Raw genomic sequence first — 12,837 nt, forward strand, 5'->3', positions numbered from 1 at the left:
TAAAAAAATAATCTAAAAGAATTGAATTTATTTAAAATAAATATAAATTGAATCAGTATCCTAATTTTGAAGGTAAAATCTAGTATAGGTAAACAGTAATCTTAAAGACAGGATCTTTTAGATAAACACAAATTCAATGTTTAATTTAATATGAGAATTTTTTCTTACAATTAAATATTCAACATTTTCAGAAATTAATAGTTGGTCAATATAAACTTAATTGCAGTCAACTATCATTTTGCTATATATATAGATAAGTAATTTGAATTAAAGATTATATAAAATAAGAATAAATTCAATACAAATATATATATTTTCTGCTAACACAATATTAAAAAATAAAGTAAGAAAAAAAATTAAAAACCACGCTTCATAATTATTTGAGTTTTCATTTTCAATTTTATATAAATTTTCATTTGAAATGATAATAGATTTGGATTAGTTAATGAATTGTGTTTTATAATGAATTGTGGTGTTAAATCAATATAATTCTAATGAGAATACATATAAATAAAGGATAATCACATTCTCCTTCCCTGAAGTTTGGTGTAATTACATGTAGACTCCCTGTGGTATGAAAAATTACATCTACCACCCCTGAAGTTTACATTCGTCTAATAAATAAGTCCTCCAGTCAAAATTTACTGAATTTGCTGAAAACTAAAAGAAAATTGATATTTACCCTTATAACGGTGAAGATATATCTCCCCGCATTCATTAACGCGTGAAGACGTATGAAGGTAATTTGGCCATTGAAAGATTTATCTGACTTACTATAAGTTAGTAATAAGTTAATATATAATTTTTTTTCAAATTTTTTAATTAATATCAATAAATTCGATAAATTTCGACTAATGAAGTGATTTATTTATTCGACAGATTCAAACCCCATAAGTGGTAAATGTACTTTTTCAAACCATGCAAGACCTACGTATACTTTCACCAAATTTCAAGGTAGGAAAGTATAATTATCCCCATAAACAAACATGGTTTTATTTTAATTAATATTTTAAAAATTAAAAACTGAAAATGAAAACATAAACGAAGAACGACTGCGTGTTTTTACACCTTATCTGCGTGTTTTTCTATTTTTCAACTTTTTATATATAATATATATACATAATATAAAACAGACATGATTTGACAATATAGATAGTAATTTTTTGTCTCCCAAAAATACAATATTAAACATAAAATATTCATATATATGCATTTTTATATATAAAAATATATATAATTTTACAATAAACAGTGATTTTTGTGTCCCAAATCCCAACAATAAACCTACACCACTTATTTTAAAATATTTTAAATTTTTGTTTGTTCAAAATGTACACATTACGTTGCAGTTGACTTAGTTGACTATTATAACAATTTACTCGCTTGATGTATTCAACCAATGGGATGATGAAACGAGTGCTAATCCTTTACATCATCCACATCGGATAAAGAGCCCAGCTTTGATCGAATTTCAAATCAGTTTTCTAAGCATCAACAAGTCAATCTCGGCCCTCAATCTTGATCCCTCAAACCCCCTTAGATCGAAGGTTGTCTTTCATTTCAAGCTCACCATTTTCTAGTTTAACAAATTTGAAGAATATTCGCATCATCCCATGTAAATCCGCGGCGAAGAATCTGAGAAGAAAGATTATTGATGTTTTCTTAAAACGGGTGTTTCGCATTAAAGATCAGATATTGGAAACGAATTTTTGGAGTGTGGAAGGGCACAGCATCAATGGCTTCACCCCGTAAGTACCACAACAATCAAGAGTTCTTGGAATGTTTTTCTTATCGTCATTCTTGTATTACTACACAGTGATGTATGTAGGTATCACATTTTCATGCATATGAATGTGCTCGTCTGCATGTGTGTATGTGTGTTCTTTTTCTTTAAGCATGTGCAAGGATGCAGGATGGTGTTGCGTGCGGTGGGAGCTGGGGGTGAGAGTGGTGGAGTTGTGTTTAGGTGTTCTGTTTTGAAGATTTGGGATCTGTGTTTTGGGATCTGGGTTTTGTGGGTTTTAGATGGATTTGAGGTTCTTTAATGTTTTCTGATTAATCAGTAATGGTACTCAGTTTAGTTTAGTGGAAAATTTGCTGGATAATTGTTGCTTCTGTTGATGATTTTGTTTTTACCTGTGATATGGAACGCGGTTTCGTCTTCTCATTCAACTAAATGACTTTGATTTTTGGACATAATTATTTGACTGTTGTCTGGTGGGGAAATTTTGAGCATGGCTATCAATTTGTATGTATTACTCTTCGATACATTAAGTTTGAAAGAGGCTCAGCATAGACAAAAGTTTTCTTTACGGCTTATTCCCGCCACAAAACCAGAAGCTATTACAAACAAACAAAAGGGTGATTGGGTTGAACTTCCTACTTAATGTAGAGTTAGAAAGATTCAATATCTTTGTAGTTCTTCACCAACCATGAGTCTTTAAGCTTGAATCTCTGGTGTCCTTATTCTTGTTTTTACCTGGTGACCTGTTCACATAGTTTACTCCTGTAAATATTAGTTATGATATTTGGAATAACATCAGCTAACGTACAAAAGTTCATTCATCATGGTTATATGCCACAATTTAATGCTGAAGAGTCTTGCCAACTCAAGTGAATTCCCAATGCAAAATTGTGTAAAATCTTTGGCAATCCTTTGCAGGTCTTGTTCCTTTCGTGCTTCTACTACTTTTTGTTGGATGTTCTGCAAGAGCTCTTTACCCACTCCCTAGCAGGAGAAATGATAGAAACAGACGACCACTCCAGACATTTCGTGCATATAACGTTGCACATCGTGGTTCAAATGGCGAACTTCCTGAAGAAACTAGTGCTGCATACATGGTAGGCTATTCAATGCTACACTCAAAACATCTGGGCCTGCTATTTCTATCCAACACTATGTCTGCAAAACTTCCTTCTCATCATAAGAATCATGTTCAATTGCATCCATCACTGTATTGAATAAATTACTTTATCCAGCATTCTTGGCATACTGGTTCAATAGTTGATATAGGAAGGTAAGAGTCAAAAGGATTTTGTGAAGAGCACGTTTTTCATCATACCAAGATTGGCTTTAAAGTTGATTTTCTCTGTATACCAACTTCGCAATTAATCTATATATGAAATGTGGACTTCGCAGAGAGCTATTGATGAAGGTGCTGATTTCATAGAATCAGATATCTTGGCCTCCAAAGACGGTGTTCTCATATGCTTCCATGATGTAAACCTTGATGATACAACAAATATAGCCAATCACACGGAATTTTTAGACCGAAAGAGGACCTATGAGGTTCAAGGGGCCAATATTACTGGCTATTTCACAGGTAAAATAATAAAAGGGAACAAGAGATATTACATGTGTTCACGGTTATTACTTAGAATTTTAGTAGTCTTCCAAATGATTATTTTTGCTTTTCCTCCCACTATTAGATTTCTTGTCAGACATTTTTTTGAACTGGATGATTTCATGTGCTTCAAATCACACCCCAAAACCCTGGCTGGCTGCAGTAGCACTTCTTAGTTCTTACTGCTGTGGTCCATGAATCTGTTCAAGCAATATAGAGGGCCATTCTTCCTATAAATTATCCATATATTGCTTGACCTTTTTGTTTTTGGGACCATTGATGTGAATTGTTATTGCATGCAGTTGATTTCACGCTAGAGGAGTTAAAGTCACTACGGGTGAAGCAGAGATACTCTTTCCGGGACCAACAGTACAATGGTTAGTACTTGAATTTTATTGCTTCTTTAATGGATGAAACTATCTAGACAGACGACAGGTTAATCATTTGGTTTGTTTTTATCTCTTATTAATTGTGCTAGCTAGTGGTTTGTTCTTTATGCTTTGCTTTTTTACTTAACATCTTTGCAAATGTAGAAAAAAAAAAAAACTTAACTGTTCTGATGAACTGATTTAGCACATTAAGGGCAACCTTGCGTGCAATGTTTCATATATCTTGCCCGACTCTTTCTGGAGCCCTATAAGAAAGGACTTTTCTGCTTTCTTTCTTGAGCTAAAGCACAAGAAAGAAAAGGAATTCTATTGAAATTCCAAGGTATGAAACCAGGAAGGACATTGTTGAATGCTCACCTGGTCTAGGGCCAAGGGTCCAATTTCTTGCCTCTCGAAAGGTCTTTTTATCCTCGAACCGATGTGTATTTCGAGTGTTTAAACTAATTTCTACTGGACAAGAGAGATACAAGCTTACTAACTGCTCAGAGAAGCCTATAGTGAGTGTTATATGCAACGCAATTTCTGGCACATCACACATATCCATCTGTCAAGATTTTCTTAGAGGATTTTAACATATGAATATATCAGAGAGGAATACTCAGATACATCTGCAGCTTAAAATGACTCCAATGACTAGAAGATTAATTCGACTTCTGAAATAACACCAATTCTAGAAATGGTTGGTTCTGGATCTTTTACATCTGAAAACAATAGCATCTAAAAGTAGAGATGCAGCCTACCAAGGACCCTGGAGAAATGAGTGCTTCACCAATTAACATATATTGTTTTAATATGTGAATTAGATATCATTATTTCTCGTTGACCAGGTGGCATTTAAAATCAACTTTGAATTCAAACTTAATTTAGATTTCTGTTCAAACCAGCACTGGTTACACATGGTGTCTTTCACATCTAGCCTTAGAGCTAATTAAAGATTGTTTATGTTGCTGGAGGAGAGTCTTGGTTTTTGGAATTACTCAACTTCAGGGAATATGGTCCTGTCGTTAAATGAAAGTCTAGACAACTGAAGTGGAAAATGCACTTCAATAGAACATTGAAATGGCAGGAACAATATTCTCACCGGTTCTTGACACATCTGCGAGTGAAGAGTAAAACCTAAATGGAAAGTTCAAGGAGCTAACAGTACAATTCTGAGCAATCGTAACACAAAAGATTGTTTCCTTTGGCTTAATGCTTAATAATGAAAACGAGAGGCATTTGCTCTGGTTTTGTTGATAGAGTTGTCTTGCATTTCATTTGGTTTAAGATGAGGTCCTATTCTGTCTCGTTTTGTAATTCCTTGGTTTCTCTCGAATACCAACAAAATTTATCTTCAAACTGTTTTTTCCTGCATACTTCTCTTAATTTTACTCTTCCCACTACTGGTAATATGCTTTCAAACACATAATTGCCTTCAGCCTGGATTGTACGCCATGGAGACTATTTGCATGTACATGTTGCTAGTACCTAAGGATATTGATCTTAGCATCTCAAATCTCATGTGTGCTTAGACTATTGTGTGCCTCTAGGTATAATTTCTTTTGATTGGGTAATGGTTGCTGCCTCCATTTGTCATTATTATTTGTTATCATATTCAGCCCATCTCTTTCTGCCTTCAGTGGCTAAGCATGATTGGTCTTGCTTCTCAGATGTGTTGGATGCGTCTTTCTGTGAAATCTGTACCCTTGTTTTGACCTCTTCTCTACAAAGACTAATGGAGATGAACTTAGCTGCAATATTATTTCTACCATTCACTGCCGAGTTGGATACACTGGGATGTTAAAGGAAAAGGAAGCCATTTTTGTTCACGAAGCCTTTAATTTCTATTTATGATGCAGGAAAGTTTTCCATCATTACATTTGAAGAGTTTATTTCAATCGCTCTGGATGCACCCAGAGTTGTAGGAATATATCCAGAGATAAAGAATCCAGTATTCATCAATCAACGTGTGAGTTCCTTATGCTCTTCTTGCTGCAAACGTGATTCAAGAAAGTATTTTACATTGAAAAGGATATCATGGAAACAGAATATTTCAGTACTGATTGTTTTATGATACAAACTTATTCTATCTTCCACATATTTACTTTTCTTTCAACAGGTAAAATGGTCCAATGGTAAGAAATTTGAGGACATATTTGTTGAGACACTCAAGAAGTATGGATACGAAGGTTCTTACTTGTCAAAGAAGTGGCTGAAACAACCTGCTTTTATTCAGTCATTCGCCCCAACATCTCTTACGTACATATCAAACCAGACTGACCTGCCCAAGATTTTTCTAATTGATGATACGACGGTACCAACTCAAGATACAAATCAGGTTTAGCCCTTTATCCTTCTTCTTTAGGGAAAATGCATGCACCTCCTTTCTTTGCGGTCATGATAGTTCTCATCCTTGTCTCTAAAGGTTTAGATTTTTGACAAGAATTCTTCTCTGACTCTTTGGTTGTGAGATTCTGATAAAAGTTAGGTGCAAGATAAACACCCTCATTCTATCGATACTATTTTGATTGGCCTGGAATATTGCATGAGAGTTGAAAACGTGAAACCTTTGACTTTGCCCTGAAAGTAATGGTTGAGAATTAGTGGTTTTAACGGTTTACATTCATGGGATTTGCTTATTGTCAGTATTAGAGGAAATTCTCCGCACTTGTCAGAATTTTGAGCCTCACATCTTAGTGTGTGCTCTGGTTATTTATACAAATTTCCATTCTGACACTAACAATGTTACACGAATAATTGATTGTATCAGTCATTTTGGGAGATCACTTCAGATCATTACCTCGATTATATCAAAGAGTATGTTATGGGAATTGGACCCTGGAAGGATAACCTGGTTACTTCTTCAAATAATTATCTACAAACCCCCACCGATCTTGTAGCCAGAGCCCATGCACATAACCTTCAGGTACTCAAACTTTTACAGTTCTATGAAATATCTGCAATTAAGTATGATCATATATAGTTAGTAGAGCTTGGCTTAACCATTTTGCATTTGTTTACTATGTAATTTGCATCACACAATGAACCAATTGCATGGCACACTTCCTACTTTACATGCACTGGACATGGCTATTTTGAGCCCAACTATAAGCTGTCATTCATCATTTGAAGGATTCATAAACTCTTCTTGATGTGATATCAATCAATTGTGGCTTAGTCAAGAAGCATCATATGCAATCTGCTATAACTATACACATGGAGAGACCATCAAAGTGGCTGCCTCCAAATAAATATTGACGCTACACTTTCATTTTCTTCTTTCTGTTATTTATAATGAGTCCGTTGTAGTAAATACTGATATGGGGAGTTCTTACAAGTTACATCCATCTTATTCTTATCTGGTTGCATCGGTTTTCTAATATGAAATTCAGGAATTAGTACTTTTGCACTTCTCTCAGAAATCATAGACGATGCATCCCTCTTTCTGCTCTTCTGCTTATGTGCCTACTTCAAAAGATGTTACATTTCTTTGTGGTTAATCATTTATCACAAGCATGAAAGAATGTTTTCAAGATCTTGAACACACCATGACATTTTGTTTTTTATCCAGGTGCACCCTTACACCTTCCGAAATGAGAATCAGTTTTTGCACTTCAACTTCAGTCAAGACCCTTATAAAGAATACGATTATTGGATAAACAAAATAGGGGTTGATGGGCTCTTCACAGACTTCACCGGGAGCTTCCACCAATATCAGGAATGGACTTCCCCATTCTCATCTAGTGAGAAAGATGCATATAATCTTCTCGACAAGATTGTTGCGATGATCTCAAAGTTCAAGCACAGTTAGTGTTATTCTTCAGTTAGTTGGACTTATTACTAGACTCAGGCTCACAGAAATTTGCCTTGTTCCATATATTTCTGTTTTATACCCAAAGATGTGCCTTCAAGAATCCTTCAAGATCGGACGAATCGAACTGGTTTTCTGCTGGGGGTGATTTGGGGTAGAATAACTGAACTTTGGTTGTAGAGAATGAGGAAATAATTTTGCTTATGTTTTTCTGAAGACATTTCTGTGGATCGCAGTGTACATAGGAGTTTAATGCATTGGCTTTGCCTTTTCTCCTCTAAGCCCAAATCTTGACCTTTATATGGTAACGGTGACATGAATGCTGCACTATGTTTAATTCTTGTTTAAGATGTGGGTCATTCTCAGATGTTCTCACAGACAGACAAGAATATTTCCCTTACTATTGTGTGCAGCTTAAGCTGGCTTGTTTTAGCATTGAGTGCTAGCTGGTAATTCCCTCACGGTTTAGGCAAAGTATGGCATCAGACTGTTGCTCAAGGGCTGTGCAGCCTTTTCTTTAGGTTGATTTACTTTGGTTCTATATGTTCTACTGTGATTTTCTTCTAAAACTGAATACATGAATACATTGCAATATGTTTACGGCCAAAATTATAAAATTTAGGAAGAGAACAAATACAAAACAATTGAGAGAAAGAAAAAAAACTGACTAATCATTATTTCTTTCATGTAGAATTAATTTAATTACTTTATACTCCTCAGCCTTAATAATTATAAAGTAAATTGTAGGCTTTCTGATTAAATTACAAAAGTTAGTCTTAAAAGATTCCACATTAACGAAAACTTCAAATTACCTCCTTAAAGTTAGATATAAAACAATTACCTCCCTACTTCTCAGCAAATTAGCAATCTGACATGTTAAACAAAATAATTTGTTATTTACCCAAACAAAATTGAAAGAACAAGCATGATTGCTCTGCACTGGTTAATGATCATTCATGAAAGATTTCTACAGAATGAATGCAAAGGTCCTATTGAACTGATCAAAATCAATTAACATATATTACAAGCACTGTTGACAGTATCCTATTCAGTAGATCATCAAGCCCTGGATAAACAAAATTCTGTCTCAGATACAGCCCCATAACCCAAAAACATGTACTATCCAACTATTTAGAAACTCTCATCTTTGATATTTCTTCAACCAAATACTTGGATTCAGTTGCATAATCAATGGGGGAAACAGCCCTGATGGTTATCCTCTGCTTCTTCTCATTATTGTACTCATGCGGAGTAACGCTAACTCGGAAAAGGTGAGGAACCCATGTAGCTTCCTTCAGCTTAGCTTGATAAGCACTATCTCCATCCTGAAAACACCGAAAGTAACAAAGGAAATTAGCATATATACTGATGGAGCATTGAGCAATTCTGTTGAAATGGAGTTTGTGTGCTGACCTGAGACTTTAAGTCGTTTAGTTCATCTGCTGAGCATCCAATTATTTTCTCTGCTTGTTCATTGAAAACTGATAGATATGCTTCGCCACTTGCATCAGAAACTTTAACTGCCATTATATATCTGTAGCAGAACAAGAGAACGGATTCAGTATATTTATAAACAAGTTGATGGATAGCTGAAAGTAAATGGAATATTTCCAAGTTACAGACCTCAAACTGCAATTATCTTCGTTCTTCTGGCACCCTTCACACCAGTAGCCAGACCCAACAGCTTCAGTAACCTTCTTGTTACATGTTTTGCATGCCCGGTACCACACTGCTTGATCAGGTTTAATGTAGCTAATGTATGCCTTAATGCAGAAAAATACAGGCTGTGAAGAAACAAACTCATGTCAGGCTCACAGCAACAAATTCATGTTAGGCTGGTAATGAGAGCCAATGAATTTGGCTATTTCAACATTGCAGTTGCATTTACAATAGATATTTTACCCATATTCTATATGTTTTGACTTGAGCTTAATAGCTTCCTGCCATTAAATTGATGATACATATATGGTGCAATAGTACATAATGTACCTTGTCCTCTCCCAGGGATGGGTTACTGGTGATATGAGCTAGGGAGACTCTGTCAGAGTACATAGATCTAGTTCCACTTTGCGTAGAGGGGCTTAAACCAGAACCTATAGCAGCCAAAGCAGTGTCTTTGCCTTCAGAATCATACCTATGTACAGTTGCAACCATAAGAACATATAGATTAGAAGTGTTAACAAGTGGAGAAGAGGTAAGGAACAGATTATGTTGAAACAAATATTTCTTACCAAGATTTCAACTTTTTGGCTTCTGGGGTGTCTGGATTTACTACTACAATGCTTTTGCTCAGTGCTGATAGTGATACCCCTGAATCAAAGACTCACATTGTTCAGCTCCCAACATTGGTAATATAAAAAATTCATCCATGACATGTAACATATTACTTTCATTACCCTGAAAATCACCAACTTTAAGGGACTTTATTGCAACTACAGGAGATTTATCAGCCATATCAAGCAGTTCTTGTCCTATGCTTGTGGCAAGATCATTCCACAGAGACACCACAACAGTTTTTTTCCTGTAATCATGTGTAATAGTGTAAGGTATGGCATGCAATCAAACTTAAAAATGCAAAACAAGAGATGGATGACATACGTCTCATCAGCAATGGTAATATCACGTTTTGGAATAGTCTCATTGTTGATTTTCCTTCTAATACTCATAGTAGGAGATACGCTCTGAACAACCCCAATAACATCTGTAATAGTCAAAGCACCCACGTTATGCTGCCGAGGGATAGGGAATCCAGTACTACTAAGTAAACGAAAAGAAGCCTCTTACCCACAAGTTCCCTTCCATTGACATAAGGACCTAGCTCATCAATCGGGACAAAATTGAATTTTGTTTCAGGAATAAACGTTGCCTCATTACGGGCTTCCTCAACTTCAGAATTTTCATTTAAGGTCATTTCATAATCATTTTGTACTGTCTTGAATTGCTTGTTTGCTACTTTCAGAGTTCCCTTTGATATGTAATAGACCTTCCCCATCTGGAATTTATCAAAGAACTTCCTTGCAGCCTCGTTGAACATTGTTGCTTGTATTTGTGTCCCCTGCCAACAAAATTCAACAACAACTTAGCTACTGCATCAAACTAATAAATATATGTTTTCAACATTTCATGAGCCCAACTTTTCACTCACATCTTCATCAGTCAACTCTACATTGAACACACAGCCTTCTCCTCTGGCATTCTTGTAAGTCCGCATGTTTCCTTTGCTCGTGACCCGAACTTTTATTGTCCAGATTCCTTGATAAGGATTCAAGGAAACAAGCGGATGGATTCTTCGAGTCATTGCCATTCTTGCAGCAGGTGCCATGCTGTCACCAGTCAACAGGTCTTTGAGACTCAAATATAAAAACTACCACCAATTGTCTATACATTAACCTTAATACCCTTGTAACAAGTTACAATTAGCAAACTAGAAAATGGATAAGTAATAAAACTTACTTTCCATGTTGTTCGTGAACTATTTGAGCAGCAGATTTAGCAACAACTTCTTCCTTTGGCTTCAGAACAATACCCTCAGTTTTCACCTCACTCCCAACATCCATTTCCTGCTTTTGCTTCAACACTATCCCACTTCTCTCGGTTTTCACCTCAGCCTTGTACTCTGCCTCAAGCGCAGGAGACACAGCCTCACACTTTGATACTATCAAGAACCTGAAGTAAATAGGGAACGTTTCACCGTCAGATAAAATCTTAATTATCATCAACAAATACAAGTAACCAAAAAAGAAAATTAAGCATAAGTGTAAAAAAAAACTTACTTCTCATTCTTTGTTGGGATGTCATTGAGGGTGTAGTCAAGAACCCGAATCAGACCCAAATTCTGTATGTTCCCAGATGTTACTTCAGACGACAAAGCAGATTGCAACAGAGCCCTCACCTTCAGTTTCCCATCACTCGCCATGAACCTGTAAAAGTTTCAAGAACCTTTTTTACAAATTCAATGTCTTTGACCCCAATCTTTGTCTCTATATAAATTATTTCTAAAGAACACATGAAACAGATACTCAAGTAATCAGTCAATCATAACAAATTGCATCCTTGCAGTTTGATTTGTTCACCCATCAATCATAGGATAACTCATGAATCAGGTCTCAGTCTTTCAGGAAACAATTCAATCACTTCACCTTACCCCAGATCTTGCCTTTATGCACTCTCCCACAACTTTTCTCGGGCTTAAAACTTCTTTACATAAATATTTACACAAAACCCCATATTTGAACCAGTTTATATTAGTTCATAAACCAATCTCTGAATCTACAAAAGAACAATAAGAAGAACACATACATGTACTTGTTGCCGGTGGGCTTGAGATCGAGCACTTGGACAATGATTTCCGGCAAATCTGAAGAAGAATCGGGATATGGGTTCTCTAGAATAAACGAAATCGCATCTGGGCTCACTGCTTTCGCCATTTTTTTTCCCCTTCACCCTTTCACTCTCGATAATTTAGAGTAGAAGAAAAGAGAAGACACCCAAATCCGGCTCCGTTTGGAAAATGAAGGAAAAGTGATAGGGATGGAGTGGGGATGAAGGGAACTAAGGAGCTTTTGTATATGCATAAATTGGGCGCGGAGATTTTTGGAGGGCTTTTCTTAAAGTTCTCTGATGGGAAGCGGGAATTTTCGTTCCGATTGGGGGTTTTCGATTTCGCGGAGGAAGTTTTGGCGCCATTTCGCGGAGTTTGACTTGTTTTCCTCTCTGAGCAAGGTGGGCGCCAAATGTTTTCTGTAATTTGCGCCAAATGTTTTCTGTAATTTCACTTTGGCCCCCAGAGTTCTAATAATTATTATTGGACCACAAAACTTTGGGGGAAAGAAGGCCATATGCTTTTTGTAGGTAGTACATGGACCTAAATGAATACGTATTAATTTTAGAAGTATGTAAATGCAACCTTTCGTCCTACGTTCTAGGGATGAAATTGGGTTATTTATTTTTATTATTATTAAAAAAAGAAAATTATAAGAATATAATTTATATAAAATATATAATAAAATTATGTCAAATCATGGATGTGATCCACGACTCGACTAAAAAAATATTTTGTTTTAAAGAAACTGGGGTATCGTGGATAGCATCCACGACTTGATGTTGTGGTCGTGGTTGGCATCCACAACTTCAAGTCGTGGATGTCATCCAATTTTTTTTTGTTTAGTTTTTTTTATAAATTAATTATATTTAATTAATTTTTAACAATATAATAAAATTAAAAAATTCTTAATGTTAAAATTGTATAATTATAATTTCAAACAATTTGTTAAAAAGTTTTACAGTAAAAATGCAAATATAAAAAAATGTCCAC

At 35.4% G+C, this 12,837-nt stretch overlaps 2 protein-coding genes across 2 annotated transcripts; one reads left to right on the forward strand and one right to left on the reverse strand.

The window, feature by feature from the left end:
* The first annotated feature begins 1,423 nt into the window (after positions 1 to 1,423).
* Positions 1,424 to 7,804, forward strand: LOC105157999 (glycerophosphodiester phosphodiesterase GDPD6). The gene is made up of 8 exons (XM_011074586.3): positions 1,424 to 1,748; positions 2,663 to 2,841; positions 3,140 to 3,323; positions 3,647 to 3,721; positions 5,572 to 5,681; positions 5,832 to 6,050; positions 6,483 to 6,638; positions 7,284 to 7,804. The coding sequence occupies exons 1-8, from the start codon at positions 1,736 to 1,738 to the stop codon at positions 7,521 to 7,523; spliced, it is 1,176 nt and encodes a 391-aa protein (XP_011072888.1). The 5' UTR covers positions 1,424 to 1,735; the 3' UTR covers positions 7,524 to 7,804.
* Positions 7,805 to 8,452: 648 nt separating this feature from the next.
* Positions 8,453 to 12,120, reverse strand: RPA70B (RPA70-kDa subunit B). The gene is made up of 12 exons (XM_011074587.3): positions 11,823 to 12,120; positions 11,297 to 11,443; positions 10,977 to 11,189; positions 10,669 to 10,846; positions 10,308 to 10,578; positions 10,122 to 10,224; positions 9,920 to 10,044; positions 9,755 to 9,833; positions 9,513 to 9,657; positions 9,147 to 9,307; positions 8,937 to 9,057; positions 8,453 to 8,848 (listed from the first exon to the last, which is right to left on the reverse strand). Exons 1-12 carry the CDS (start codon positions 11,948 to 11,950, stop codon positions 8,651 to 8,653), a joined length of 1,869 nt encoding a protein of 622 aa, XP_011072889.1. The 5' UTR covers positions 11,951 to 12,120; the 3' UTR covers positions 8,453 to 8,650.
* Positions 12,121 to 12,837: the final 717 nt, after the last annotated feature.

Source organism: Sesamum indicum, linkage group LG3, assembly GCF_026168435.1.
Source record: "Sesamum indicum cultivar Baizhima isolate 11 linkage group LG3, ASM2616843v1, whole genome shotgun sequence".
Taxonomy (NCBI): Eukaryota; Viridiplantae; Streptophyta; class Magnoliopsida; order Lamiales; family Pedaliaceae; genus Sesamum; species Sesamum indicum.

Excerpts from the sequence above, each read along its gene's own strand:
- RPA70B (XM_011074587.3), bottom strand. The coding sequence starts at position 11,950 with ATGGCGAAAGCAGTGAGCCCAGATGCGATTTCGTTTATTCTAGAGAAC. Across the intron at positions 9,834-9,919 it reads TAAAGTTGGTGATTTTCAGG|GGGTATCACTATCAGCACTG; the intron begins GTAATGAAAGTA and ends TCTTTGATTCAG. Across the intron at positions 9,658-9,754 it reads GCCAAAAAGTTGAAATCTTG|GTATGATTCTGAAGGCAAAG; the intron begins GTAAGAAATATT and ends AACTGTACATAG.
- LOC105157999 (XM_011074586.3), top strand. Across the intron at positions 2,842-3,139 it reads AAACTAGTGCTGCATACATG|AGAGCTATTGATGAAGGTGC; the intron begins GTAGGCTATTCA and ends TGGACTTCGCAG. Across the intron at positions 5,682-5,831 it reads CAGTATTCATCAATCAACGT|GTAAAATGGTCCAATGGTAA; the intron begins GTGAGTTCCTTA and ends TTCTTTCAACAG.